At 49.0% G+C, this 27,000-nt stretch overlaps 1 protein-coding gene across 1 annotated transcript in view; it reads right to left on the bottom strand.

The window, feature by feature from the left end:
• SAMD11 (sterile alpha motif domain containing 11) overlaps positions 1 to 27,000 on the bottom strand; it is a 126,413-nt gene that overhangs the window by 34,632 nt on the left and 64,781 nt on the right. The window contains exons 6-7 of the mRNA XM_054222259.1: positions 21,254 to 21,378; positions 4,606 to 4,698 (exon numbers count right to left, since the gene is read on the bottom strand). Coding sequence (XP_054078234.1) covers positions 4,606 to 4,698; positions 21,254 to 21,378 — 218 coding nt within the window. The remainder of the gene's footprint in view (positions 1 to 4,605; positions 4,699 to 21,253; positions 21,379 to 27,000) is intronic.

Below are 27,000 nucleotides of genomic sequence, written 5' to 3'. Positions count from 1 at the left end.
ACCAGGTCACTCCGCAGACCAGATTCCCACATCCTCCTCCACTCTCTTGCTACCTCCCCCAGGAACACAGAAGCGCACCAACCGCTTCAGTTCCCTTCTGATGCTCTTAACCAAAGGTCTAAGGAGCAAAGCCGCACGCCAAAGACCTGATTTAGAAAAACACCGATTTTTTTTTTTTCCCCCCACAGCTGTGTCATTAGAGAAAAAAGAGAGGGGGGGAGGGGATTTAATAACACTTAATTACCATAAACTCTATCCGATCAGCCACAGAGCAGATTTCAGGTGCAAAGAGGAGGGGGAGGCAAGGGGAGGCTAAGAGGAAGGAGGAGTCCAGGGAAAGGCTGGATTTCCACACTTGGAAGATTTCACATGACTCAGCCAGTGCTAATTCCAGCTCTGCTGAAGCTTTGCTGTCTGCTTTTGTCATTACCAGGGGGTAATGCGGGAGACTGATCTCGCCAAATCTCTTCCAGCCGCCAGGTGTGAAATGGACTCTGGCATGGTCACCGGGAAGGCACAGCCAAGGGAGGCATCTGTTGGGCCCTGGCATCTCCAGCATGGCTCCCTGTTCGCCCGAGCCAAGGGGAGCCCACCTCTCCCACCCGCCACCAACACCGCAGGGTCCCGATGGCAGCAGCCACGGGGAATTCCGGCTCTTGGAAGACGCTGGTTTTCCGCTCAACCTGAAGGACGTGTCATTGCTGCACAACCTTTTCACCAAGCTTTTGTAAGGCTTGTCCTCCCCAAGTGATCCCAAAGGAGCACCCAGCTTGTCCGTCTCCTCTCCTGCTACAACAAACCCATGACGGGATGAAGCTCCTCTACTGACCCACAGTAAAAGCTCAAGGACCTGCTGCAACAGCACCTCCCCCCAGGTTCAAAGCCAGGTCTAGGTCAGCAGTGTGAGGGTCTTTGCTGCCTGAGCTGCCACCTGCCGGGGCAGAGAGGGCCCGTGCCCACTCCCACCATGTTCAGCAGTATGGCTTTGGGGGGCAGCGAAGTTGCTAGCGAGAACGGGGCCAAACATTGTTTCTCCATTTCATGGGCAAGCGGGCTGCCAAAACAATCAACAGATGGATCCCCTCTCCCCCCAGAAGAACGGGAACAAATTGACAGAGGCTGGATCTGAACTGCTCAGCTGTAGTCCAATTCCAGTTCTGGTGTACTTCATTAATCAAAGACGCAGTAAGATTTTGTTTTGTTTTAAATGATCTACAATAGCAAAGAAAAGAGAATGACATTAGGAGCAGCATATGAGGTCATCAGCCCACCCCAGGAGGCGAGTGCAATATTGTTCCCTACGTGTGTTTTCCAGCACTTAGTCCAGCCTAGTGTCAAATCTTCCCAAATGATGCGGCTTCTACCAGATTTATTTTTCAGCCGTTCAAATCGGAATCAAAACGCTCTTACTGATTTTCTCTTTTTGCTATCATTTGGTTCTATTTCACGTCTCGAGGTATCGCAGAAGCAGATCGCCAGACACGCTGCTGCCGCGGGAGTGAGGGTTTTACTTGGGGAATTGTCTCCCGGGGAGAAAGCTTCCTCCGTGACCTGCCAGCGCAGCCCTCGCTCCGAGCCTCTGATATGCTCGCATTTCCATATTAGACGCGAGAACGTTCTGCTCTGTTTGACAGCAGTGCTGGCGCGGCCCTGTTTCCACTGAGATAGGGCTCTCTTTTGATCTCTGGTGCGCACACTGCGAGCGCTGGGGAGGGGGGAAGGGAAGGTTACTGCTTCCCCGCTGGAAGGGTTTCCAGCCCTACAGGTGTTTTTTCACTCAGTCAGAGAGAAGGAGTGATTTACTCGGCTGCCTCTGTTCTCCTTGCCTTGTCAGACGCAGCCACGGCGGCACGAGATGTGCTGCGGGCACGGGGTCACTTCTCCTCTTCAAAAAGCTGTTTTGGAGACAATGCAGCCAGAGCTGCATCCACGGCAGGGCCGGCACGTCGTGGAGAGGGGGACAGTCCCCACTTGGAGCTGTACAGCACCACGGCAGAGCACAAAAGGTGGAGGAGCAGCACCCACACAAGGCACTCCACCCGGATGGAGAAAAAGGACGGGTGCATCCAGGGAGACGCTGCCTACCTGGCTGCTGCTGGAGGAGAGCGTGGGGCCACACGGGCTACAAAACTCCAGTTGGTGGCCCTTGTTTCCCTTCCTTCCCACTCCTCATTCACAACCTGCACTCACAGCACCTGGGTCCCAGCCAAGCTTGGGGCTCCAGCGCAATCCCACACTTTACAGCACTACTCGACAGCAGTAGTTCCCAAATTCCAGGTAACTAGCCACTAGGGTCCCTCCTGTTTGAAAACGGCTTGTCACGTAACGCAGATCCTTCTCTTTCCAACCATCTCCTTAGCACAGAGCTGGGAAACACAGGGATCGTTTCCCTCCTGGCCCTCCGTGGTACCCACGCCGCCGGAACGCTGCCTGGCTGCAGGATGGGAAGTCTCCTGGGAGTTCTCAGCTGCAAGGTGCTCTCGCTGTTCGGGGTTTAAGACACACAAACACTGGCTAGAGCCTCTCCTTTGCCCCTCTTCTCATAATGGGGTGGGTGAATAAAGGCCCCAAAAGCACACAAGTCTCTGCCCCAGCTCAGCCCCTCACTATTCCGATGGTATTCTACCAGCAGCACAGCCTAGGCTTAAAATGCCTGCCACAGCGCTGGAGAGAACAGGGGGTCCCCAGTGATCTAATACAATAAAAAACAGGTAAAAGGCCCAGCTCAGAATTTCCATTCCATCTCACGCAATTGTAAAGGGCTGGGAAGGCTTTCTGAGGAAAAAGTGGGAGTAGAAAACCAAAGGCTGCTTTTATTCAGGGCTTGCCAGGAACACCTCTCCTAATGGGCTGGGGGAATCCCTGAGTTATTCAGAGTTAAGGAGCAGGATTTAGGTCCCGAGCGCATACTGCAACGTCAAGGGCTGTTTATCTGCCTCACACGGCACTCGCCCCACTCAAGTAGAGAAAAAAGGTGGGAAGGCCAGAGGAAAGAAATGGAATGGGATCGTTTGACCCTGCTGGTCCCACGGCAAAATCATCGATTTGTGCAAGTTCAGCCAGTTTATTAGGAGAAATCCAAAGATGGCTTGGTTAAAGTTTAGCCCATTCTCAGGGAGGCCACATAGGTTGCTGTTACCTGGATTCAGTTCCTAAGCATGCACTGTCTTGGAATTACAACGGATAGAGACTCGGCAGAAACAGCAAAGAGGAGAGCAGGTGTATCTAGTGTGTTACAGGAGTCTCACGCCCCTATATAACAAATGCATTTCAGAACCTATAGAAGCAGCCTGCTGGAACTTACCTGCGCATCTACTAGAAACGTTTCAGTGATAACAGGAATAGGGCAGATGAAAAAAATGGGGGAAAACAGGCAAAGAGTAGCGGTGTATAGGGTTCCTCCTTAGACCTTTCAGAAAAGCCCAGTAAAAAGCTAAGGCACTTCTACTTGTATTAAAGAGTTAAGAGGCAGGCAAGGGTTACATGAAAGAAAAGATTTAGTATGTGCTTAGGTAGTGTTAGCAATATCAGATTAAGTGACACTAGCATTCAACATCCTCTCAGAGCATGCTGCCTTTCAGATCATAATTTGGCGACAAGGAGTCAAGAAGAGACAACATAGAGGAACATTATGCGAAATCAGCATGCAGTACAGGTCCCTACAATATATCTTTATATAGTATAACATAAGGTGCGTAGTTTAAGAAGGCTTCGGGACAAACTGCTGCAAAAAGTCTCCTTGTAGATTCCCTGGATTGGTTATTGAGAATATACACCTTCAAGAGTCTCAGCTGCCGGACTCCAAACCTATGGAACAGGATCCAGCTTCAGACAGCTAGTCTGCTTTTTATTTATTATTTTTTTTTAGTGGCAAAAGAGTGCAGGTTAAGCAGAGTGATCGAGATGGGTATTACTGACAGCTAATTGGTTTGAACTTAACAACAAAGCCTTTAAGTGAACGGCCTGCAAAACCTCATTTACACAACCTCGAGACAAACTCATTAACTGCAGGCTCCATTACCCGCTGCACTTTGCCAGTTGTAAAGAAAGTTTAAAAATCCCGTTTATAGGAAAGAACCATAGGACAAATCAGGAGATTAAAAAAAAAAAAAAAATCCCTAAAAAGAGAAGCCTTCTGCAGATTCCATCTCTATAGGAACAGTGCCATAAATGCATAAGAAAGAACTAGGCAGCCCTATTCTCCCCGCTAGGCTTCTTTTTTTCCCTTTAAAGGAACAGATGCCAGCATGATAAGCCTCTGTGTATCTTTTATATTAAACATGTAATCAAGACATTCTGCCTGAAAAGTAGAAACGCCCCGAAAATCCACCTCCAAAGCTGCAGCTTGCTTTTTTAATCATAAAACAATTATTCTAATCAAGCGGCAACCCCTTTCTCGCACTGCGAGCTTCCCTCCGATTAGATAAAGAAAGCACAGCACGCTGGTAGCATCCTGCATGCACCCTCGGTGCCGGATACTCCCAGCTCCCACACCACAGCCTCCTGCAACCCTCCCTTCCCTCCCTCCTTAATTTCAATTAAGTTCCACTCTTAAGAAAGGAGAAGAAAGGGGAAAGGGATGGGGGAGGGAGAAGCAGCACTTACCCTTTGGGGACTCACTTCTGGCTTTCTTGCTTTCTAAAGGACACTCACTGCTGCTGTTGGGAGAACATACTCTTCTCTTGCCTAAAATTTCATCTAGAAGAGAGATGAGAAACCTGAGTATCAGATAAGGTTGTACTTTCCTCTTTGCAGAAGCAACCAGAGAGACTTTGGTATTTTGCTCCTCTCTCTCACACACACAGACACACACACATATATCACAAGCAGAGGGGAAAAAAAAAAATGAAAGTAAGAAAAATCATCATCTTGAGAGCCTTGATCTGCTTTCCTAATCACGCAGTCCAAAAGCACATAATGACTATTCACACACTGATCAATGCAACGTTTTAAAGCTATAAATTCTGAATCCAGTTGATTTCCTTACTGAGTTTCATCATTTGTTCTGTTGCCTTTTGTCCCCCTGGTGTTTCCACTCCTTTCATGCCCTGATGCAAAGCAACTGGGGGAGAGAAAGGGGAGGAAAAAAACAACACACACAAAAAAAGCACAACAGATCTCTGAATCTTCCTACCACAGTATCTCTCTCTCTCTCTCTCTCTCTCAATCTCTCCCCCCCTTCTCCCCCCCTCCTCCTTCAAAACCTCAAGGTCCTTAGCAATCTTCCCCCTCTAGGTTGTACGGAAACACTCAAGCCTTTTGCATTACTGCAGCCCTACAAACCAACACAAAATATCTAATATAGAATTACAGCGTCCCCGAACAGATTTAAAATCAATATCCTCCCATAATAACGCTGGGGAAACTGAAAGCATGATGTTGCATATGGGCAGGAAGGAAGAGACTGTTTGTCACTGCAAGCATCAAATTCTCATCTATCAAGGGCTTGTTAAAGATGCAGCATCTTAAAACAAACGAAAAAAATATCTCACAAACAAGCAGCATATTCCAGCGAGTGTGCGTTGCGTTTGCCTGTGAGCCAACACGCGTGCAAAGCCCCTGCAATTTGCAGTGTGTTGCTTGAGAAAGGTTACAAACCCCCTTGGTGCTATTTATAAGAACAACAAAATTATTTATGTTCCGGGGGACGTTTTAAGCCAAGCAACTGTCCCTCACACTCAGAACGACTCCACGTTACTTTGAATTCAGCTACGCCAGCCCAGGTTCCTGCCTTGGCACTGTATTTCTCAGGGGATGCGGAGCAGGGATGCGCGGCTGCCAGGGGCTGAGCGGTGCCGCGGGCAGAGCCTGCCAGGCAGCGCCGTTAGCCAAAGAGCGATTCTGGAACTCCGCAAAGTTACAAGTGGCATTTCAAGGTTTTAAAGAGCACAAGCTGCCTCCCGTCTCATCTTGCCATGACCCTGTCACCCAGCCTGTTAACACAACCGGCGCTCAGAGACAACCATCCAGAACCAAAAGCAAAGCAAATACAACAAAAGAGTGGTAACTGGAAAGCAGATGGGAAAGGACAGATTCAGCCTTTGACAGCACTTTGCTTTTCTCAGCACTTCACATCCCAGGTGTTGAGTCAGCCTTTCAATACAGTTTGAATTTTATCAATCCTCCTGCCTCAGTTTACCCATTTAACTTCTCCAAAGCCACAGACAGTCTCATCTTGCCAAGCCAGCACCAAAGCTAGGAAGTACCTGGCCACACAGCACAAACAGAGTCACAAGCTCCCTCCCCACGGAACTCTTCATTCTTCATGTCGATTTTCCTGGAAACGTTAAGTCTGATGCTGCAAACCCTCAGCGCCGGAGGCCAAGATCATATATCCTCCTCAGAAGTGTTCTCATCCGGGATTTGTGGCTTTGAAACAACAAAGTCCCGTTGCTCCTCTCGCCCCTCCCAGCCTGGGCAGGAGGCAGCAAACCCCAACAGGGCTCGTCCTGATGTACTTCAGGCAGAAGACTCCATGGAAGAACTGGTGACAGAAGCACCAGCTACATGTGACAGCAGTTAGAATATGAGCAGTAAAAGATTCCTTGATTTCACAACTCTGCCAAGGCACCTCATTACTCTCCCGTCGCTCCTTCTCTCTCGCTGTTCCACTCCCACCCCCAGGCGCCCATCTGCCGGCAGACGCTGGCTCTGACTCGCACCATGCCCTGCTATTCCCAGACACGTCACCAGGACAGGTTGCGAGGCCCATCTCCCTCCCAACCGGCTGCACTTGTGCAGGGGAAGACCAAGATCATGCAGGAACTCTAAAGCGGCACCAACTCCATCAGACCCATGCCCCACCTGTCCCCAAAACACCCACTTCTTGGCACACACGTGAGTGAGCTGGCAGCTGCCACCGCCGGCATGCCACCGGGAAAGGTCCCAGATGTCCTTCAGTTGAGAATTGAACTTGGCCCTCCAGAGAGATCCCACACGAGTGTATTAATCTCTAGGATGATCCGCAGCATTTTCCTTCCAGCATCTCAGGTTCACACTGTACCAAAGCACCAAATCCCACACACTGACTTTGTATTTGGGTTGCCCCCCAGCAGTTTTTATCGCAGTCAGTCAGACCACAGAATGAAAATTTTCCATTTTTTTTTTTTCTTTCCTTTGTTTAAGGCAAAGTCCTGGGACATGTCAGAGACTGCCTCTGCCCCTAGTGCAGGGACTAAATCAACAAGATATACAGTCAGCGAGGAAAAGGGAATAATCTTCATTGGTAGCCAGTATGGAGGCACAAAGATATGACTTTACTGAGTCAGTAGGAGAGCACAAGACTGAGCGCCCATCTTTCGAATTCTAGTGCAGTGCTATAGGAAGTCATACCCCCCTCTCGGCTTTCTCAGCTGCAAAGCAGGGAAGAGGCAGGCCACGTTTTCATGAGTTACCCGCTAAACTCACAGATCCTGGGGTGCAACCTCAATGGCAATGTGTTTGTGGTACAGCACCCATCCTTTCCTCTCTGCAACTTAAACCATACACACAGCTTTGGCATATCACTTACACCCATAACCATGTACCCTTTTACAGGACCCTATAGTCTAAATTCATCCATTTACGCCCACATGCCGTTCATCCAGCCGCTCTTCGCGCTCACCCACAAAGAACCAGGACAGTGGCTGAAGGCACTGGGATGGGAGCACCCACAGTCCAAGCTCTCCCTGACTTTGCAGCAGCAGCAAAACCCACTATGTTTTGCAAACGAGCTGACAGTGTAACTTCTGGATGTCTTAGCACCCTCCCAGAGGCAGGTTGTGCATTTAGAGCACACTGCAACTCACTGGCCAGAAAGCCAAAAGCCAGCTGTTTGCTCAGCCCGTGCACCTGCAAAAGGCAACACTCCACCTTAGGACAGGCGTGGAGGGATAGTTGGGGGCGGGGGGGGGAGGTGTGTCTTTTTGTTTTTTCTTTTTCTTATTTTTTTCCCCAAATCCCTGCTTTTGCCTCCTCTCTCCTGCCTTCTACAAAGCATTTCAGTTGAAAGGAAGCCAAATCAGGGCAGTTTTTTAATATTAAAGCTGAAAACGAAAGACATTATCAGTAGAACTGTAATGTTATGAAGCTAGGCCAGGCAATAATACCAGTAAGGAGTGCTAGAGGAAGCCCCAAGCATACTGATCACCTACTGCCACCAATGCAACACAGCCCCGAGCACCCCCCACCGCCCCCAGCTCTCCCATGCAGGTCCCCGATCCTGCGTTACATTCAAGGCTCCTGCTAGCTCGACAAGGCAGTACAGAAAGTGATCCAGGGAGGTTTTTGGAAACAAAATCGAGTATTTTCGCCCAAGATCTAGAAATCAAAGTGGATTTTTCCCCCTCTTTCATGGGAAGAGAAAGTTCAGCACTCACCTGCTGCAATTCTACAGTGAATGAATAGAGACCGGCCAGGAAAGTAGGTCAGCTGGAAGAGGACAGCACTTCTGCCCCGTACAGAAGTATCACCCGATGGCCTTGCAACCATGAAGAGAAAGGATGTGGGTATGACACCATAAAACGAGCTTGTGTCGAACCAGGGCAATGGGGGTTTTATCTAATCACAGCCCTCTTTGGACTTGAGACACGCTGATTAGAGGCCATGGGTGGAAATGTCACCTGGGAGTAACAGTGCTTTGCACCCCTGCGCTGCCTCTAATCCTCAGCCTCCCAGCACTCAGCAGAGCTGGACGACTTAACAGTCATGTTCACCAACACGTCTAAGAATCCCAAGCCTCATTATCAGCTTTGAGGCGAGGACTTGGGAGCCTAAGTCAGCTGGGAAGATTAGAAAACCTATCCCTAGGTTTCTCCAAAGAGAGAGGGACTTTATCTCCACTCTTTACATGGGAATCCGCAGCAGAGAAGATACACCAAGGACACACATTGCACCAACGGCAGGGTGAGACCTGAGCCCGTGTCTCAACGACTGAGCACAGGGTTTCACCTGGAGAAGGGAAATGACAAATATGAGATGGTCACAAAATTTTTGCCCTCACAGCGTTGCTAGATGGATGGACTACAGAGCGAGTCCCAGTTACAGCTGAGGAACCGCACCAAGTTTCTCTGCACTGTGTTATGCTACAGACACAACGGGAAGAGATCGAGACCTATCTCACGCTCCCCATCCGTATCATTGGTTTTGCTCTGAAAGCTTCTTGGACCCAGAAGTCCTGAGTAAACAGAGAACTGAGCCAACTTACATGGGAAACCACCCAGGCTCAGATAGCCAACATCTACTGAGAAGAGAGTCCTTTTTTCACCTCTTTTCACATTACTTTAAGAGGAGGAAAACATTCTCCTTTGCTCTTAACTCTCCCCCATCAAACTTAAAACCCTGGAGATGACAATTCCCACTGACCAGTCTGAAATGTCTTGGCAGCATCTCAGGTTATTCAGGTCTCCCCTTTCCCTCAGCTGAAACAAGGCTGCCACCAGAGGAGCTGCTCTCCTCCAACAACTCTGGTGCTCCAGCCCTGTCGCTCGCTCTGTTCCTGTGCCGAATGTGCCAGGTTTGCGGGGACCCCGGAGACTTACTTCCCCAGTGATAGGCTTGTGCCTTTGTGAGCCGCAGCACCAGTTTACCGGGTCCCAGCGGGCCCAGAGCCGCTCTCAACAAAGGCTGGCAGACAAGGGGCCACGCAGTAGGCTGCGCGCCGCAGCATGGAATCTGGCTGCACATCGGCCCCATCCGTTGCCAGCAGGAATCAATGGAACAAAGGGAGAGTGAAGCACAAGGTCATGGGAATAACGGGCCATAATTTAACTGAGGGCAATGAGAATGGAAAAAAAAAAAGTTATTGGGGAAGCTGGGGGAAGGGAAGCAGTGGGCTTCTGGAGTTGGGATCCTAGAACAACAATGTAAGTGCATGCCAGCTCATGGGGCAGGGTTAGTTCTAGCAAGGGAAGGGCAAATATCGCTGGCTCTCGGCAAAGGGGATGTCAAAACAGCTGCAAAATAAAGGTAGCACCCTCCTCCCAGCAGGTTGGCTTAATGGCTTCAGGGACATGGCAGGCAGCAGGTTTCAAACCTTAGCTATTGCACTGCGTTGTCTCGTTGTTCCTTTATGTCTCCACATCTATATCTATTTGTTGGTTGTCATTTAGATTTAGATTGCAAGCTCTCCAGGGCAGGACGCATCCTTTTGCTAGCTGCTGTACCAGTCTTAATAGTACAAACAGTAAAACCAGCAGAGCGAGCTGGGCACTCCTGGCTCAGGACTGTCCCTAGGCTTGACCAAGGTCTGCAAACGTTCCCTAAGCACCACACTTCAAGTTCCCTGTGACAAGAAGCTCTTGGGAACAGGAAGATAAAAGGAAACAAAGGGGAGGGAGGAATGGGACGCACTAATGGTCTCCTACTACAAAGCAAGGGGAATGCAATATTGAATAATTAAAGGGTTTTCGTTCCTGCTCACTTTGAGAGAACTTAACTTTGCCAGAGCGGTTGTGCAGTCACTCCTCTCAATAGCAGAGGACTCCAACAGGCAAGTCAGTGACCATCACTCACTGATCTCAATGCATTACATAGAAATTAGCACCCCAAAGGTAGGCCTGGTGTCACCAACCCCTTCCTAAATGCGAGTTAATCGCGGCATACATGAAAGCTGTGGGAGCACGCAACAAGACTCAATTCTCGAGTAGAAGGATTCCCAATGTGTAACATATCAACCATCCTTGCCTAGGCTTGAGAAGGAGTCTGCCTACCCTATCTCAGCTCTAACCACTTGGCCATCTGCCTTTCCTCCTACCACACAAACAGTATCCTGCTACATCCCACCTCCTCGTGCTCACGCCATTTGCCTAGCTGGAGCTAAGCTCCTAAAAGGACCATCCAATATTTCAGTTCCCAAGGAGTGAAACAGGGGGAGGTGCAGGTGATGCTGGAGCCGTCCTCCTGTCTGTCTGTAATGAGGCTGTTTATTAGCGAAGGTGCACTAACATCCCCTTGTCTCCCCGAGTCTCACAAAATTCATTTTTACAGCATGCACCAAGCCACAGAAAGGTGGTAAATATTCATAGTATGAAAAACACTCATGGAGAGGATATACTGCACTTAAGAGAGAGATCTGAATTAATTTTATGTGCTGCAGAGAGGCTTTTTAGCAATTGGAAACTTGTGAATCCCCGCTCTCTTCCAGAAGAGATTTAAAGAATGAGGCTGGGACGGTGGGCTGGAAGTCCAGGTCTTTTGGAGACTCACTTTCTAGCTCTAAAAAGGAGCACGTTCTAGGGGGTAAGACAGGAGAGAAGGGGGAAGCGTGTCATGTCAGAAGACTTAAGCACAGTTCCAGTAAGGATCAGGTTTTTCTTGAGGGACCACAAACCTCTTGTGCAAAGGTCATTTGGCCTCAATTTATATCTCTGTGATAAAAAGCTAGGAAAACTGGCATCCTTCCTCTGACACGGAAAGCTCCCTCGGTGCTGGGGAATGCCACACAACACCCAACCCTGCCCAAAGGTGGGCACGGCAACGCGGCAGGGACAGCACTCGCTGTTTCCCTGGGGACTCCCAGGGGCTGCATCTCCTGCGTGTGGCCTGTGCCAGCAACCCGGTACGGCCTCCCGCGCCCAGGACAGCTACTCCTCCTCCTCCGGCTGCTCTTTCTACAACCCTCCCAGCATTTCTTTAGAAAAGTGAACGCTGAAGATAGTGATTTCCAACAGAGCTGCTGGTGGTGCTGTACCCTTAGCACCATTTAAATGTCCGATTGCACTCATTCAGCCCCTGAAAAAAACAGCGCTCCTCCAGCCCGTGACAGCTTTGACAGCCAGACTCCTTAATTCCTTTTTCTTATTCCCTTAATCTGTCATCTTTATCAGGCTGGGGAAGTGCCAGGCAGCATGCAGGAGCCCCGGCCCCGATCAATCTCCACATTACAGCTGACAGAATGGTGCTAATAACTTATTGATCTAATGTTTGCCAAGCCCCACAGGGGCTGAAAGGCTGCCATTGATTGGCTTGAGGGAAGGAGCCTCTCAGCTGAGAGCAGAGCGGAAAGCCTTCAAATTGTCTTCTTCCCGAGGAGCTTGGAGATGGAGGGAGGGTGGGGAAGGGAGAAGAGGGAGGAGGACGAGGGGAACTAAAGAGAGGAAGAGAAATGGAAAGGAAGAAGGGCGCATATGCGAGATGGGGATTAAGAATGGAAAAGGAAGGGAGGGGAAAAAGGGTTTGAGAACCAAAGATATGCATGGAGGAAGGAAAAAAGCAGGAAAGGGGAGAAGAGCAAAGAGAAGAAAAGGCATTGGGAACAAAAAGATTGTGCAGAGCTGAAAAATTAATGACATAGACAGCTGACCCTCTTCTTGCTCACAGCAAATCGTTAATAAAATCTTTCCAACCCCCAGCCCTCCATGCTAAGGCAGCTCCTCCCAAGTCTGTTCATGTCTGATGTAAAGCACGCAGCACTGCTGGCTCCCCTCACCGGGTCTGAAGCCACCAGCTTGTGTCTGGGGAGAGGGCATCATTAGGACAGATTCCAGTTTAATTCACGAATCTGCTCCCCACGGTCCTATACATGCAACTTAACCCTTGAGAATCCCCACCCACCTCCTTGACTTGCACTGAAGAGGCTAATAACCGTGGAAAGTCCTCAGACACGCTTAGCAGAGGGAAGGGAGTTGAGGGTCTTTACTGTGCCCCTGTGGGGAAACCCACGCTACCGGTGTAATGCAGAGACAGCAGGAGAGAAAAAAAAACACCACACAACACATGACCTTTCAGAAATTGCAGTAATGGTTGTCGTCTTCTTTCCCATTTACCGGAGCTCAGCCCAGGGCATGCCAGTTTTGGCAAAGGGTACACGTGTTGGAGCAGTGCTGTAAGGCAGGGACTGAGCTGGCAGGGCGTCAAGGAAAGGCTGGCATTGTCACACACTACCCTGGCAGGTTTGCCTGCCCCGGGGCTCTAAACACACAGCGTTCATTTCGGGTCTATTTTTGTGGTGGACTTCTCTCAAGCCTATCAATCCAAAAGGCTGGGTCAACATTCTCGTGGGTCGCCTCCAACACATCTCTCCCACACGTACAGCCCTGCACCCCTTTCTCTTCGGCAGGACTTCTCCCTGCCTGCCACCAGAGCCCTCATGAAGCTGGGAGCCGTAGGGCACCCTGCTGATCACTTGAAAGCAGCAAGGAGCAGAGCAGCAGCTCGGTGCCTGCCACCCAGGCATTAATCACAGCGCGAGCCCTCTGGACACACAGCTGCGGGGAGCTTTGGGGAGACAGCGTCACCTCTGCTGTGCAGCAAGAGCAGGCGGCTAGGCTTCGCAGGACTAAATCCACAGCATCCCAACCTGACGACAGATACACGCAGGCACCGGAGCAGGAACAGTGTCAAAGCCCTGGCTCTGAACTATCAGCTTGACTTGTGGCAGGGTCAGGAGCAGCCACCCAACGTCCCTGCGCTTCCACCCAGCAGCAAGCAAGAGTGGACAAGGCAGGTGCCACATTACAATCTGTGCTGGATTTCTATATATAACATCAGTGAGATGTCAGCGCACCGATGATTTGTTTTCAGCTCTTTACGAGCTGCCTGTAAGGCACCTGGAAGGGAGGTGGAAGCAGGGGGCGGGGAAAGGTTATTTTTGGAAGCAGGATAATCTTGCTCTGCCTAGAGCTGCAAGGAAAGGAAGAAAGAAGTCGGTGTTTATTTCCGTTTCAAAGCTGCAACACGTACTGGCCATGAGTTTGGTGGCTGATCCAACTGCCAGAAGGTGATGGACTCATTGTCCTGACTATGGCCAGTCTGCCCCATCCACGCCGGGCTCGGAGGAGGCCAAGCTATGTACGCTGCCGTGGTGGGCCCTGTGCAGCTGTGGCACTCCCTTCCTGCAAGGGAGGAAATACACCTTGAAACACATTGGTGACCTTCCCAGAGGTGTTTGCAGAGCCATCCTACAAGAACCCTCCTGCCAGGAGCGGGCTTCAAATCCCTGCCAAGAGCAAGGTTTACTGAACTCCAAGAACAGGGCACTAAATTGCCTGGGCTCTTCCTCCTCCTGCAGTGACAAAGCCAAGAATAAAGCCCGCAAGGCTTTCCAGAAGAAATAAAAATGAACTTAAATAGAGCACGAAGAAAGGACAGTCCTCCAGATCCAAGCCAAGAGGATGAATGGCACTGACAGAGCCTAGACCTTCATGTTGCCTCGGTGAACAACTGTCCTTCATGGTAAAACACGTAAACAAAGGTGGCTGGGCTTACAACTCCTAGATGCCCGTTTGGTGCTGATTTTCTGCTCAATTTAAGGCAGCAGCAGTTCAATACAGGCTTCTGCTTTTTTTGTTGTTGTTTGGCTTTGTTAAATGCAAACATGTCTGCATCCTAGCTCATTATCACATGCTCAGAAAACAGCCGTTCACTGTGATTCTGTCTCTAACCATTAGCGGTAACATCCCTGATCCTAATTCTTTTTCACCCCCGATATTAACTCCTCCTTAGCAGATGAAAGCTCTAGGTCTCAGTGCAAAGCCATATGAAGTCATTGGGAAGCCCTCCATGGCTGGCACACAGAGTTCAGGGATGGGCCCAAAGAAAAGTGAGACAACTGGTTTGATCAGCTATAGATCCATGTGTGCAAGCTACAAGCGTCGCCTTGTCAATAAAAATTCCAAGCCCAATTTTTAAATGGGAACCTGTTTACAGTTCACTCCTGAAATTTCTCCTTCTCCCTTGCTTAGTCAACAGAGCGTCAAGTGGAAAGATGAGACAGAAGAGTTAATACAGAAGAACAAATAAACTCACAGAGAGAAGAGAGAGACCCCTCTTTTCAGGATGTTTGTGAGACACAGATGAACTGTGCTCTTCCAGGCCTCCAGTGGAGCAGGACTCCTCAAGTGGGACTCCTCCTGGGACACAGATGTCACGTTCTCTCTGTCACGCAGAATTTCCACAGGAATCATTGCAGGTTAACATGCAACTACGCTGGTCACTGAGGACACCACTGCTCTGAGGCCAAGGCTCTCAGGGTTTGTCATCTCCATCACATTGACCAACAACCCCCAGAAAAAGCCTGAGCTCTCTGGGAGCTCTGCAACATCGGAAAGCTGGCTTTCTGCTGCTTCCCACACCACAGCCAAAGCAGCCTCTAATCACTGGGGAAGACGTCTTTAATCCATTCAGAGCCCCAGATGTTACATGCAGAACCATAGCAAATTGCTTGCTCTTTGGGGCAAGACCTGATTCTGCCATGCCTCCATTAAGTGCCCTCTCTCAGACAGTATCAAGACAACTCCCTCTAATCACGAGGGGCAGAAGGAAGATCTACCCACCTTCCTCTAGCATCAGCGAGCCTGATCCCTCCACTTCTATCCATGCAAACAGTCCTACTGCGACTGGAAAGTCATGAAATCTGGCGCTGCAGAACAGAGGGTATTTGAGGAGAGAAAGAGAAATTAACAGGATTTTTGCACGAGAGAAATTATTTAGGGCTTTGGGACCAGGACTCTATTGCAAAATGCTTTTTCGAATCCTAAAGCAGCGTGCAGAGCACGCACGCAAACAAGGGAGAAGGCGCCGTACTTTCTCTCTCAGCCATGGTGCCCCGCAAGGCCTCCTCCGTCCTCCCCGCCCCACGCGTGCCCCGGCAGACTGCATTAGCCAAACTGGATAGAGGGGATTGGACTTGTTTACAGACACACCGCTAGCTGCTTAAAGGGGCTCTAAATCCGTGTTTGATGTGCAAACCGGCAGCTTTGCTACTGTGCCTTTGTCAAGCAGCCCTGGCTCTGCTCATCCTTGTGTGTGTGTCTCTCTCTCTCTCAATTAAGATTAAAAGCGCCTTGTGCCATCATCCGCTCTCAAGGTAAGCCCCTCTGTAGTGCCAGTGCTGTACCCTGTCTGCTGCCTCGCCTTTATCTGATCCATTTGGAAACGACTTTTATATTCTCATTAGGCTCCTCGCCTGCCCTCCCCTCCCACACGCGCGCTCCCCCCGAGGCAGTTGAGCATACTTGCTCTACCTTTGCAGATGTTGCTAAGCCTCTTACTAAATCTCACCAATGCAGGCTGCCTCCGTACGCTCCTAAGGAAGCGCAGACCCCATCATAGGTACTTTTCCTTTCTTCCTCCATTTGGCATATTATAGCCCCATCGTGACTGCAATTTAATTAGCACCAAAAGCATTCTCCAGCATTTTCCACCGCAGAACACCACCAGCAGGGAAGGACGCAGCAGAAAATCAAGTCCACGGGGTCAAGAGAGGAGAGACCATTCACGTCTTCTCGGTAAACTGCCCTGGGAGCTCTGGGCGTCACCAAAGTCTATTTTTCCAGGTAGGCTCTACATATGTTCCCCCCAGACGCAATCCTGCAGACTGCCAGCGCTCAGGGGAAGCAGCTCCCCGCTCTTCTCTGCAGAGGGAGTATCTCTCTGCCCAAAATCCAGCAGCTGGATTAACTAGCTCCAGGTTTAAATAAATAAATAAACAAATAAATAGATTTGAAAAAGGTCCAACACTGGCCAGAAAAGTAGGAGGAGATTAAACATAGCAGCTGGATATAGACCCAGCGTAGACATAACTTGTATTTCAAAAGAGGAGCTGGACATAATTTTGATCGATGAAGAGCAACAGAGCTGGCAGAGACGCGAGTGCCCTTCCTTTCCACTACACCCTCTGGTCCTCCGCAAGAATTTACTGCCCTTTCAATCTGTGTTGGAAACAACAAACACTTGAAATTTGCACAACCATTTGGTGAACGGACATTTACCCAGGGACCACAGAAACCAGTGCTCTCTATTTTGCAAGGCCAAACACCTCCGCTCTCAGTCACAAAGAGGAGGCAGGGAAAGCAGAAGTGGCAGAAGTTTACTGCTCTTAAAAGCCTGAGGACACCATAATGTCAACAGCCAACCCTGATGAGAAGAAAGGAAGAACAGTATGAGAGGGTGCGGATGGGTAAAATCCTAAACCAGTGAGATAGATCTCCTCGGCCAGTTAAGAATTCAGAGCTACAAACAGGGCAGCTCTTCCCGAAACGCAGTCCCCCTGGGATCGAAGGAAATCCAAGCGCATCAGTGGTAATTGTAATAAATCTGCAGCGCCGCAGAGCTGGCCCAACACACGCAAGTTTGCTCCATGATTAAGAGATCTCTGTAATACCTTAAGGTCCCCGGTGGGCCCAGAGCAGTGAGATACAGCTAACATGCATCAAACACATAAGAATATCTCAATCATTACCACAGCTGACGGTGGCTCCGAAGCCAATCGATAGGGCAATTAGATTTTATCAGCACACGCCTCTCGGCCACCTACTTCTGCTGGCGCTGCAAAAGCCTCAGTTACCCCTGCCAGTTCTGGGTCTCCAGATGACTGAGAAGCACCGGCTGGAGCAGATTTTTGCTTTTTTTGTAGATTTTTTTCTGTTGGTATTCTTTATTTCCTTTAAAGGTCCAGTATCAGGGGACACTTCAAGCATCAGTTAAGCTGTCAGCTATTCTTATCTAGGCGTCTTGCTTCAGTACACACACTAGGGGGGGGGAACACCACCCACCCCCAAATCTTCCATACGCCGAATCCCTAGAAGTAGGCGATAATCCACATCCATTCCATATTGTCACAGTGAAACACCACCACACAGGTCTGGCAGAGACGTTAGGGAGGGCAAGAGAGGAAACTGAGCTCTGCTGTTCTGTCATCATTTGCTTTACCATCTTGGGCAAAATTGCCTTTCTGTGCCTTGGTTGACTCACGCACCTCTACGATGTACTCGAAAACTGGTGGAAAGCATTAGGCATCTTGCCCAACATTTCTGATGAAACTTTATTTGCTGGCAACATAACTACCTCCTTTTCCCCTTTATCACTGTAGACTAACAATAACAGTCTTTCCATTTTTTGTAAGCGTGTTTTCAAAGCCCTGTAGCTCTCAGATTTGCTAGCCCAGATTTCTGTAGATGCTAAACTTGCCAACACATCACAGTCACTGCACTGGTCTTAATCACACCTAAGTGATGCAAAAGATAGCACAGCTATTTGGTTTTGGTGACTCCAGACTCTTCCTAGCTCTTTGGGCCTCACAAGATACAAAACACAGCGAGTTCTTTTGTCCCAGCTATCCCAAGCCCTAAGACTGTGCCTCCCTAGGCTTATTGTTCCAAACGGCTAGCACCCACCACAGTGGGTTATTATATCCACCGAGGTGGGGTTTTAAATCCTTTTCTACTCAGGGCCAAACCCTATCCAAGCCTTTCAGAACCCAGTTATTTTCCAAGTCTTTCAGCTTCTGCTGTCCCAAACTAAGCTCTCCAGCCTCTCTGTTTCCAAATATAACCATCAGCATTGACATAAAGTGACCCGTTTTCACTTAAAAATCATCCATAAGCTTTCCAAGGATATTAATATCAGTGCTGGTCTTCCAACCAAAAGCGTTATACATTCCAGCAACACACTGGCCTCTTCAACCCCTTTTGACCTGAACATCAGCCCAGCTCTAGCTTGAACCCTGACTCTAGTCTCACCCATCTCCCAGAACTCATAAAAGCCCCAGAACTAACTATACACCATTAGTTTCCATTAGTTTCAGCCCCCTTCTGCATTTCAAAGACCGTTAAAGATCCAGTAATACTTCTAATTTTCCAGTCCATGCTGTTCAAAACTATAGCACTGCCTCTAATCCTGGTGTAACTACAAATCAAGGAACTCCCTTCACAGCATTAATCATAAACCGACCAACCCTGCCAACTCCAACCCTGATCTTAATCCCATGGGCCCTGCAATAAGCAAATCTCTTCCATTCGTGCTATCCTTGTTCTCAATCCTCTATTTAGCCTCAGCCATAGCCAAGAAGCCACGTACACTTCTGAATCCCGTTTTAGCAGTATGCACTCACCCCTCATCCTGCACATGGAGAATGCGCAGCCTGAGCTGCAGAGCAGCCTCCCGGAGCGTTCAGATGCTACTGGCTGGGACTGTGTGCCTAACTTCAACCCATGAACGCTAAACCAGCAACAGAAGACGTCGTAGCAGCAGATTCCAACTTACTTTGAGAGCATGGCAGCTTACAGTTGTGAGTGATGTGGGAGTTTTTAAACATAATGGCATTAGCATCATTTACTCGGCACTGTCCATCTCTGAATGCCTTCCCGAGGGCGAGATTCTCACAACCCAAATACACAGTATTCTTCTCAAAGGCATACATGCAAACAGCAGACAATGGGGGGCACAATTCTTATTCCCTTATTATTGTAACTAAGTGGCTTAAGCAACAGCCAGCCTTTTAGACTAACCCCACACTAGCTCTTTTAGAATTATATACGTAGCAATTAGTTATAGCACTCTCCCCTTCCATACCTGCCAGTAAAAACAAACAGAATTGGGACATAAACCAAATAATCAGCATTGGCTACAAATCCAGCCCATTTACTTTCTGTTGCCTTGACTTCCATGGCCGGGCGGTGGTGACACAGGTACCAGCTCAGCACGTGCTCTGCAGTCAGAGCTGGCAGGTTCTGCGCAGACTTTGGCAAATGAGTCTTCCCTTAATCAAACAAGCATTTAGAGTGAGCCGGCTCCAGGCAGCGGGGAAAAAATCAGAGTTAAACTGTCCCCGCGGAGATGTGACAAGGCTCACTCTCCCTTTAGATACCTCATCTCCCCACCATCGCCCCCCTACTCTTTTGCTGGGCAACTCTTGTTAGACACACCAAATGTATCGCGTCCTGAAAAGCTCTGTCACTCCTCTGTCGCTTGCTTGGTGGCCTCTTGCGTGAATGAGCCCACTTCTTTCGCCTTGCTCAGGCTTTCACTGAGGTCAGAGCCAAGCGCTGCTGCCCTCCCTGCTACAACATCTGCACGGTGCCTAAGTCTTATATTTCTTACTGTTTCTTATGGTTAGGAAGCTAACCAGAGAACCTCAAACACAAATTCTAACAAATAAGACTGAGGACTTCCACGTTCGATCCTCTCTACTGCTTAACACCCATGGGAATGAGAAGCACCCTTTGCATATCTGGAATGCAAGTCTCAGAATTTCAGCAACGCTGATCAAGCCCAGCAGTTTCTCTGTAAAGCAAACAATATTAAAAAACATTTTAACACACAGGGTCAACTGAGACGTACAGACTCAAGCAATGTCATACAGAAAAAACTATTTTTCTGGCCAGTTTGGCTCTTAGAGCAGTGCAGGCAAAGGGGCTGTGGAGACTGGTTAATGAAGAGAATATGGAGATTCAGCTGTGAAAGCAAAGACTGGGAGCTGCCCATGGCTGCTTTACAGACGTACCACAAATCCCCCAGTTCAGCACAACACATTTATGGGACGGAACACTTTACTGCACAAGTAGTCCCACCGGCACAAATTTCACTGCAGGCAGGAGGAACCTTTCTGGAAAGGGGTCAAGCCTCCTGCAAAAGGCAAACCAGGTACCTGTCGTGTTAGTGTATATCCTCCAAAGACATTCCCAAAGCCTACTACATATGGTGTTCCCTTCAGATCTGGGGTTAAGTTACACAGTCAACCGAATGACTTAGAAGAAAATATGAACAAAACCACAAACATAGAGATTTTCAGGAAAGGCCTACATCAATGTACACAGAGAAATCCAGTTCTGATTCGGAAGGGCAGGCATCACTCAATACAAAAACTAGCACCGCTCTCAGATTTTCCTCAACTTTTGTTTATAATCAAAAGCAAACTGTAGATTCTGCAAACAGCAAGGAGATGTCTAGTTTATCACCAGTGCCTCAACTTGCTGCTTGACGCGTATCTACCACCGAAGCACCCTTGCCCACAGCTCCCTTACCGACATCCAGAGAGGCACGGCGCAGGATCCTAGAGGAGCATTTCTGGTTCTACCACGCTAAGTCGAAATCAGGTGAAGTTCCCCAAACATCCAGGTAGCGCTACAAACCCAAACAAACCCACTCATAAAGGAGTTGGCAGGCACAGAGGCAGCACGGGGAACCTCTGATTAATGAAATTACAAATCAAACCATGCTCTCTGCAAGGCCTTTCTGCTTCACTTGATGCTAACCCTGGGGACATTTCACTTCTTTGCTGGCGCAAGCTCCTTTGCCAGTAGTTTAACACAGACCACTAGATTTGAGAATAACACAGGGCTGAGATCTCAAAAGGACTTTAACATCACCATGAAATCCTTTCCATGTTAATCTTCAGCCGGAATATTAAAAGCCTGCATACAGCTTTCTCCAAATTGTAACACAAACAGCCACAGAAAAAAAACAGCTGCTGAAAAAAATGAACAAACGAGGGAGGGAAAGAGAGAGGAGGGAAGTCAACAAACCCCAACCAGCGGGACCCGCTCCAGCTGCTTACCTGCTGCTCCTAAGCCAACGTCGATGCTGTTTCTCTTGAATTCACAGCGGCTCTGGGTCTCTGGCATAACGAGCTGACGGCTCTGATGCAGGTTGGAGATGATAGTGGAAAGGTCGTTATCACGGCTGCAACAGAGCAGAAAAGCACCAAGTTAAGGAAATCCTATTTGCCACCACATAATTGATTTTTGTGTGTATGAGCGTATGTGTGTGCGCACGCAACATTCTTTTGTTTGCCCCTGACACAGCTGTACTTCAAGAAAGGTTCTCCCCCTCCTACCCATCAGGTTCCTCGGTAACCTCCTCTAGTTTTGGGGATGGGAGACTAAGCGCAAAGCACTTCCCAAACAGCCCTCTCATTTCCCATAAAGGGCTCTGCTGCTGCCAGAGCTCCTGATTTCAGTTTTGCCAGATATAACTTGCGTGGGCCAGAACTTACATCTCAGATGGAAAAACTGAAAGTGTAGGAATTGGCAGATCCACTCCAGAATTAATAGGAAACTTGAACTGAAATAACTGATAGTTTTCTATCAGTTGCCATCCTTCTATTCTTAAAAAAAAAGTAAGTTTTTCCATTCCATCACTTTTGGAACACAAGACTACTTTATTTACTTGAATAATAGTTTTTCTTTTTAGAGAGAAACTCACCATGAACCCGGACATCAGCATTACTCAGAGCTGAGGGTACAGACTTATTTACAAAACTAATTTTCTACTCTTCACTCTAACAAATCCTGAAACAATGCTCTCTTCCTTCTGGTACAAGAGAATGCATTACAGCAATTCAGCATTATTTTGCCTGTTATCCTTGCATCAGATTGCTGCTAAGTAGGCTAGTTTAGTCTTTTTTTCTTTTTTCTTTTTTTTCCCTTCTATGGAGAGGGAGAACACAAACACAAAAAGACATTCACTAGCAGGTACTGCAGTTCAGCTGGCAAATGCTTCTGCTTGCAAACCACTATCTGCTTGCAAAATATTTCTGAATAAATGATATACAAACACTGAAGAGGACGGACAAGCTAAAAGGTATACATGATACTAAATGAAAATGCTGGAATGCCTCCCTTTTGTTTGTTTTGCTGTATATGTTAAATCACCCGTCCTTCTAGCACAAGGTGCTCGCCCCAAGCTAAACGTGGCTATTTTTCTTCCTCTCCTCTTTCTAAATGGAAGATGACAGCCAGAAGAACCAGAGACACTTACAAAAAATTATACGTATTAGAAAGATTGCCCTCCCTCCCTCATCCCCGGCTCCCTCCCAACCTCTACTCACATGGCAAGTGCACCCACTCTGTGCCGCTGTGACACACAGCACATGACCACCAGCTCCCCGGCGCAGAGGAGGGTGTCCTCACCTGGGACCAGCGGGACAACACGGAGGGTGCATTATCTGCAGAATTACCTAGCAATGATCTTCCTTTAAATATCCCCCTCTTATCCCCCCCTCACCTCCTCCCCACCTGCTGCCCCCCCACCTCCAGGCTCTCCCGGCACTGGCAACAGGAGAGGATCTGCTCAAATGCTCCCGAGCGCCCAGCCCTAGTGCAGAAGCAGGGGCTAATCTGTCGTCTAGCTCTCTGCTAATCAGATAAGTTTATGACAGAAAGTCTTTAGACAGAGGTACTTTCAGCGGGCGTCTGGCTCCAGATTTTCGCAAGATGTAGCAGACAAAAACAGACTCTCATTTCAGCAGCCGCTGTTCCCTGCTGCTCCCCCCGCACTCCCCCCACCCCCAGTCTCAGCGCTGAGATAGGATGCTCGGATCTCAAAGCCTTTGAGCACCCATTGCATCTTCCTCCGCTAAACCAGTTCAGATTCCTCCTTATGCAAGCAGAAGGCTAATTACTTAAGCAAGCCCACAGGTGAGTGGGAAGCCCATTTCTCCTGTGCCAAGCAGTTTTGGGTCTTATCCTCTTTTAGCTGCCACCTTTAAGATGCATTATGCAAATATTTTGGTGTCTTAAGTCATTTATGGGATTAATGTGAAGTGATTATCAGTTCTTTTTAATCATGCCAATCAATAACTGGATGTCAGGGACAGAGGACAAATGCAGATAAACGCTGCCATCAGCACAATGCTCAAGAAAGGGCGGAGGAGATGAGCCAGAAGAGCACAGGGAGAAAGGCAGGGAGTAGGAAGAGAAAAATGGGATAATTAACATCTTTGCATTTGCAGAGTGTCTTGCATCCCAATCGAGCCCAAAGCACCTCCGATACGTAAACACGTTAAAAGAGCTGCGAGAAGGAATTGTTTTATCCACCACTAAAATGCAACCAGCTCTCCTCTAAGGAGCATAGCAACTCCTTAACATGAGTCCATTCTCCGACATGCACAGAGTGCAGAACGCTGCGATATACCCACTGTAAACCAAAACCAGGAGATCTACGTGGAAGGAAACATTGCCACACCAGAAATTCTATTTTAATTCCCCAACAGTCTTGTGGGTTTAGGAGATTTTCCATGGCCTTAATATTTAAAATCATCATGGTATGCAAAGGTGCGTTATCCAGTCATAACTGCACACACGAGCGGACACCGCAGCGCTGATAGGAACGCTCCACGGGCTTTGAATTCAACTCACTCTACCCACACTATTAGGCAGGATCCCAGAAAAACATGACTTTGCTGGAATACCTTTGCAGAAGGCAAACCGAACACGAAGGTGACATTGAGAGGAAAGGAAAGACAGACTAGAGATAAGGCAAACAGGCTCAGACAGCTTTTAACACATCAAACTGTCCCCAGGAGCTGCCCCTATTGCCTTAGCGCATGGGAGGTTTGAAGCAGAGATTGCCTTTTTGTTCCAGGCTTGTTCTACTCCTAGCAAAACGGGAGGTAGCTTATAACTGGGGCTTGGTCTGAGCATGAGAAAATAGAGAGAATGGTAACCACAGCTTCTAGTGAAAAAATCAAGATAACTTTCTGCGTAAGTGAAGACTTTAAGCACTGCCAAGCTGGCCCCAGCAAATACAGCTCCACAGGGCTGCAATCGGTTTTCAGTGACTGTGGGGGCCCTCTAATAAGGGACAAGAGGTAACGGGCACAAACTTGACCATGGGAAGTTCCATCTCAACACGATGAGGAACTTCTTTGCTGTGAGGGTGGCAGAGCCCTGGCACAGGCTGCCCAGAGAGGTGGTGGAGTCTCCGTCTCTGGAGACATTCCAACCCCGCCTGGACACGTTCCTGTGCCACCTGCGGTGGGTGACCCTGCTCTGGCAGGGGGGGACACGGGGTGATCTCCAGAGGTCCCTTCCAGCCCCCACCGTTCTGTGATTCTGTGACATGCTCACGTAAGGCTCTGCTGAGACCACAGAGGACTTTCTACCACTGTGCTGGATCAATAGAATGGAGCACCAGTTTCAGATCTGGAAGCTGACAACTCTGCCACCTCCACCTTACCTGTGATTGCATGAGACGGTCAACAAACATCATTTCTACAAGAGACCCTCCTGACCCTCCACAGAGCAAAGTCCAACTAACTGCTATCATTCCGGTACCACTTAATAAAGTTAGTGAAAGTTTAATTTTTACTTGAGCCTCAGTTCTTCACGTATTCCACCAGTTACTCAGTGCTTTAGCCAGGAAGAAGGGCTCTGCCCAGCTACCACCAAGTTTCAGAAATTACCCCACTTTTCCACCCTGGCTACCTCGGACTGCAGCGCTGCAACTGCCCTCCCAACCCTGAAATCCCACTGTCCACAGCTGGGTGGCCCAGCAGAAGGGCAAAAGACATAGCAGTATCACTGGCAGTGGGAGACGTGCTTGGTCCATATACCAAAAGTTGCAAGACATGAGTTATAACTCCAGCCTGGCCAAACTCCTTCACAACTCAGTCCTGCCCAGGCCCCCTCTTACCCCCAGCCCTGAGGGAACACCTCAGCCACATCACAATCACTGACACCAGCCCTCATCACATCCACCTCAGCCCTGCCTCATCCATTTGCCATAAAAATCCTAGAATCACAGAATCATTTTGGTTGGAAGAAAACTTTAAGATCATCAAGTCCACCGTTAACCCAGCACTGCCAAGTTACGACTAAACCATGTCCCTCAGCACCACATCTACACGTCTTTTAAACACCTCCAGGGATGGTGACTCCACCATAGAATCATAGGGTTGGAAGGGACCTCTGGAGATCACCCCGTGTCCCCCCCTGCCAGAGCAGGGTCACCCACAGCAGGTGGCACAGGAACACGTCCAGGCGGGGTTGGAATGTCTCCAGAGACGGAGACTCCACCACCTCTTGGGGCAGCCTGTGCCAGGGCTCTGCCACCCTCACAGCAAAGAAGTTCCTCCTCATGTTTAGGTGGAATTTCCCATGGTCAAGTTTGTGCCCGTTCCCTCTTGTCGTGTGCCGGGCACCACTGGCAAGAGCCTGGCCCCATCCTCCTGACACCACTTCCTGGGCAGCCTGTTCCAAAGCCTGACAACCCTTTTAATGAGGAAGTTTTTCCTAATATCCAATCCAAACCTCCCCGGTGCAACATGAGGACGTTTCCTCTTGTCTTATCACCTGTTACTTGGGAGAAGAGACAGACTCCCACCTTACAAGAAACAGCCCAGCACATTTCTCCACAGAAAAGAGCTACCTGATAAAATTCGGCCAACTCCGGTCGACCCACCTGGCAGCCATGGCATGGAGGGTGGTTCTCGGTGTGCAGAGCTGAGCAGTCCAAAGCGCAACCTGAACAAGCAGCACAGCCCAGAAACAAGACCCTCAGCCCGGGTTACAGGGTATTCTCTGTGTGTTCACCTTGCTCACAACACAGGACAGTGTTTTCAAGAGACAGCAGCTCTCTTAGGGGAGAGGCTATTTGTTCCTCTGGGTTTCACCCAACTCGCTCACAGCAACCCTGTCACGTACAGAACAGGCAACAAATTCACGGGCTCGGGGCTGCAGCAGGCAGAGCCCACGCAGGATTAAAGATCTGTCCCTCGGAGGGAATACAACAGGCAAAAGAACCACCGCCTTGAAGGACTGCAGGCCAAGATCCAGAAGACGTACTTTGGGCACACCAACATACATGTAGTAATGCTGAAAACTTGACTGCTTGGTCTGTGACTAGCGCAACTGGACCCTCACTGGGAGGGAAATGGGTGCGACAGCATCCCCTCTGAAGCGCTCACCAGCGAGCGCACAACTCCTGCATGCCCGCAGTGGGAAGGAGCCCGCATTACGGGGATTGGAGAAGGCTGGTCCTTCCCGTGTAGAGGATTCCCCCATCTGCGTGCCGAAGCCAGTAATTCCACCCAGGTGCTCGCTCGCAGCCCCAGCAGGGCAGAGTCACACTCTGCTTTTCCTTTGTCTTGTCTCTGAGCCGCCGCCGGGTGCCTGTTAATGCAGGCACTCCCCCATCCGTGCACTGACACATGCACACACAATCAGATTAAAGGTCTGATCCCTTCCAGTAGCATAATATTATATTTTAAAAACCGGATTAGAGAAGGGGGCTTGAGCAAGATACAGATCTCCTGAAAGGTCAAGGAGGAGACAAATAGCCTTCTGTAGGGCTCCAGGTTGCCATGGCAACATTCAGTTTGCATGGGTTTTGGTAATTAATGGTTTGGGGACCCGCAGTAACACAGGTATGTTTCCAAGCAGTGGGGGAACATGTTCTGAGGCATGACTGCCTGCGCACTTCCGTCTCATAGCAGCAAGTTTTGCTCTTGCAGCAAAATAAAGGGTAGAAAACGGAGTTCTTACCATCAGGGATTCCAGAGGGCACGTGGCTGGTTGGCCACAT

Source organism: Rissa tridactyla, chromosome 16 (genome assembly GCF_028500815.1).
Source record: "Rissa tridactyla isolate bRisTri1 chromosome 16, bRisTri1.patW.cur.20221130, whole genome shotgun sequence".
In the NCBI taxonomy this organism is placed as follows: domain Eukaryota; kingdom Metazoa; phylum Chordata; class Aves; order Charadriiformes; family Laridae; genus Rissa; species Rissa tridactyla.
This window is presented reverse-complemented; position numbering and strand designations above follow the sequence as displayed.